Here is a 3,330-nt window from a genome sequence, read left to right on the forward strand (position 1 = left end):
TCCCTTGAGGGCTCTGAAAGGTCAACAAACCCTTATGTTAATGATCTTGACGGCCTCCCACAATGCCCTGCTTGTATTTGTGACATGTTGTCCAACAAGGCAGTTTCTGCTGCAGCTACGGTGGAGTTCATCCCAATTGGTGAAGCAATGTCATCCTGATGACAAATTTTCCCTGCCTCCACCATTCATCTTTACAGGACAAAATTACTATTATTCTCCAAAATATTCAATAACAGGATAAAAATGTCTCAGACTATTTCAACCCTTGTCTTACTCGGTTTTATTTTCAGCACACAACCAGACTAAACTGAAGTAACACTATTATTTGTGACAGGGAATGGATGAGTTGTGGTCTGAGAAGAGGCATTTTGTATTACTTTCTGTAAATAGGTGAATGATGAAAAAGGCATCGAACAATCACTTCTCATCTCTTTGTCTGGCAGTACCATTAGAGCACCAGGAAAATAAAGTAAATGAAAGAGGGTTTTGGGCAATATGCCTTGTTTTGGTCTTGTCAGAACAACTATGCACTGAAACAATCACTCTACGTGAGGCTTGACGTTACAGGACTGTAGGCTAGGATCAGCCCGACAGGGTTGTGTGTGTCCAATATGACATCTGTCAAAGCCCTTAGGGTCAAGTTTGTGAACAGTTTGGCACCACTGGTGATACGCTATTAGGTTTGCAGGTGGGTACTTTAGTTCAACATGCAACCATTTCCAGGCCTACGGAAAGGTAATGTGGTGTAATGGTCAGCTTGACACTTGCTGGCGTGGAGTTTCACATGAGTGTTTCTGAACAATATGGATTGTGAAAATGTTTACGTGGTTGTCTTTGTCATTTATGATTATTACCCGAAATGTAAAAAGCTATAATAACACTATTCATAGTTTTTTCTTCTTCTCAAATTATCAGTTTGAGAATAAATCAATTATGTGGGTTAGCTCATTACTACGTATTATTATAAGACTAGATTAATGGTGCTGTTCACAGTAAAGTTATGACTGTGTTTTTCTGGTGTACAAACACCTCTGTATGAACATTTGACCTTGTTTTGATAATACGTGGATATGTTGGTTCGCCACCTGCCATGGAAAATAATTCCACGCACCAACAAGCAATATAAAATTGAAAAGTAGCCTATTAAAGACAAAGCAATCTTTCTCAGTATTAAAGATGTCAACCCTACCCAGTTGAAATAATAAGGGGCAACTCTATTTGATACTTGAATCATTGATTCAGTCAAGGAAGCAGTGCGCAAACAAAATGTTCTTGAAATAAATTCATAAATCTTAAATACATTTTTCTAAATAACCTACTAGCCTATAGTGTAAAGAAATGACAAACAATATTATTCTCAAAAGGTTTTTATTTGTCTCTTGATACAGGCTACGTATTGCACATGGGAATTGTAAAAAGGAGGCTACATTTGGCTAAAACATCAACATAGGCCGGTGCGCACAATTCTACTCCTACTAAAAAGATCATAACACAGTGAATCTCGCTTTGAATCAAGTTTATATGGACATACCTGAGAGGGACTACATGTTTTTCCTCTGCCAATCCATTCATGACATCATCTTACATTGGGACATAACCTAAAGGCCTAAAAATAGTCAGCATTTGTCGAACGTATTTTCGTTAAATAGCTTAGTATTTGTGCGTTAGTCCGTCATCCTTGAGAATAAGGCCCAATGTAGACAACACATACATGCCTATAGCCCAATCCAGACTAGTCCAATTATTTAGTTAATTTCCTCAGCAGTAGACTATGGGATCACATTTGAACTGAAGATATAACCCATAGAAATGTTGTGATGCCAACAATCCAAATAACGGTGCCAAATTAAGGTATCATTTGGAATATTTGAATTATAATTTCCCCAAAGCGTTAATGCATTATAAGAATATATAGGCCCTACACCACACTTTGTATGGTGTCTAAAAAATCACGGGCGCTCAGGACATGTGTAGTTTTGACTGAGGCATCCCCGTTGTCCACGGTAACCAGCTCCTCCAGGAAGTAAGAGGACCCTTCCGTTATTAAATCAGAATCAAGTTGTGCATCAGTAAAGGTAACGAGTCCCCACGTACCCTGGGCTTGGTCAGAGGTAGAGTCCGTGCGCAAAGCCTGTTGGTCTGCGTTTGGAGCCGCTGAGACTTCCGCGAGCTTCACTCTTGTTCGAGAAGAATCCATCGCTTGACTCGCTCGGATAGAATCCAGCCCATATCCTTCCTGCGATTCCTGTTGTACTCCAAACGTCCACCACGTCTCTTCTTGGTTCCTGGTTGTGTGCGTCGGCAAGTTCGCTGGATCCTCTCGAGTGACACTTGGAGACGCGTCTCTGACTTCTGTCGGCGTGGCCAATTCGTTCTGTGTGGCTGCGTAGCTTTGTGCGGTGACCAAGTGTACTATTGTTGGTCCTTCAACTGCTGTTGTGGGCGTATTGTCGTCTGAGGGGACCGTGGGACTTTTACTGCTACTATCCAACCACTGAAATGCATTGGTCCCGGCGGTATCTGTTTTTATTGTAACACTTGATGCCATGGACCTCAACTCATCGCGTGTAAAAGTGTCCGTCTTCTGCGTACCTGTGTGTATGGTATAATTTGGTACACTGGTGGTATTGTTCGTAGTATTTGCCGTGACGGGGGTCACAGCATTGGGTCTCGAAAATGATGATGATGAGGAGGAGGCAGACGTTGGTTTCCATATTAGGCTGTAATATATGGCCAATATGATAGCCGCCAGAGACACGGACAACACGTATGCGAAAACAGTGGCCAGTCTCACCCACTTTTTGTTGGTCTTCGCAGCCATTTTAGCCTTCTTGTCTCCGGTGTATGTGGCGGGTTTTCCCCGTTCCACGTTGGGCATGAAGTCCCTGTCCCTCATATTTGCCCTCCTTCCCTCTGTGCTCCGCCACGCCGTCCGTCTTGAATGATTAGATGCTATTCACCGCGCAATAGAAGACGCTTAGCCTGTTGGATGCTTAACACACACAATGTGTCCTTCACTGACGGAGCAGATTTCTCTCACGCTCATCTTGGCTCGAACACGGGCTTATCGCGTAAAACAATTGCACCATTCTGGTATTTATGAGGCATTTACGAGGAAGATAATGAGATGGTGCGCTACAGTCTCCGTGGTCCACGGGCTTTCAGATACACTCACCGCAATTGTTTACCCCGGCCGGCGAAAGCTCGAATGGGCGTTTATAGATAGGCTCTGAGGTCCGGGCAGTGAGGTGGTGATTTTTTAAATGAGGTAATGTAGCACACAAGGGCGCCTTCTGTCTTGTCCAGCAAATGAAGTGGACGTTCTGGTCT

The 3,330-nt window shown here is 43.0% G+C and overlaps 1 protein-coding gene across 1 annotated transcript; it reads right to left on the minus strand.

The window, feature by feature from the left end:
- Positions 1-1,360: 1,360 nt before the first annotated feature.
- On the minus strand, positions 1,361-3,330 carry LOC139028739 (mucin-4). The gene has a single exon (XM_070446820.1). The coding sequence runs from the start codon at positions 2,894-2,896 to the stop codon at positions 1,919-1,921; it is 978 nt and encodes a 325-aa protein (XP_070302921.1). The 5' UTR covers positions 2,897-3,330; the 3' UTR covers positions 1,361-1,918.

Source organism: Salvelinus sp. IW2-2015, linkage group LG14 (genome assembly GCF_002910315.2).
Source record: "Salvelinus sp. IW2-2015 linkage group LG14, ASM291031v2, whole genome shotgun sequence".
Lineage (NCBI taxonomy): Eukaryota > Metazoa > Chordata > Actinopteri > Salmoniformes > Salmonidae > Salvelinus > Salvelinus sp. IW2-2015.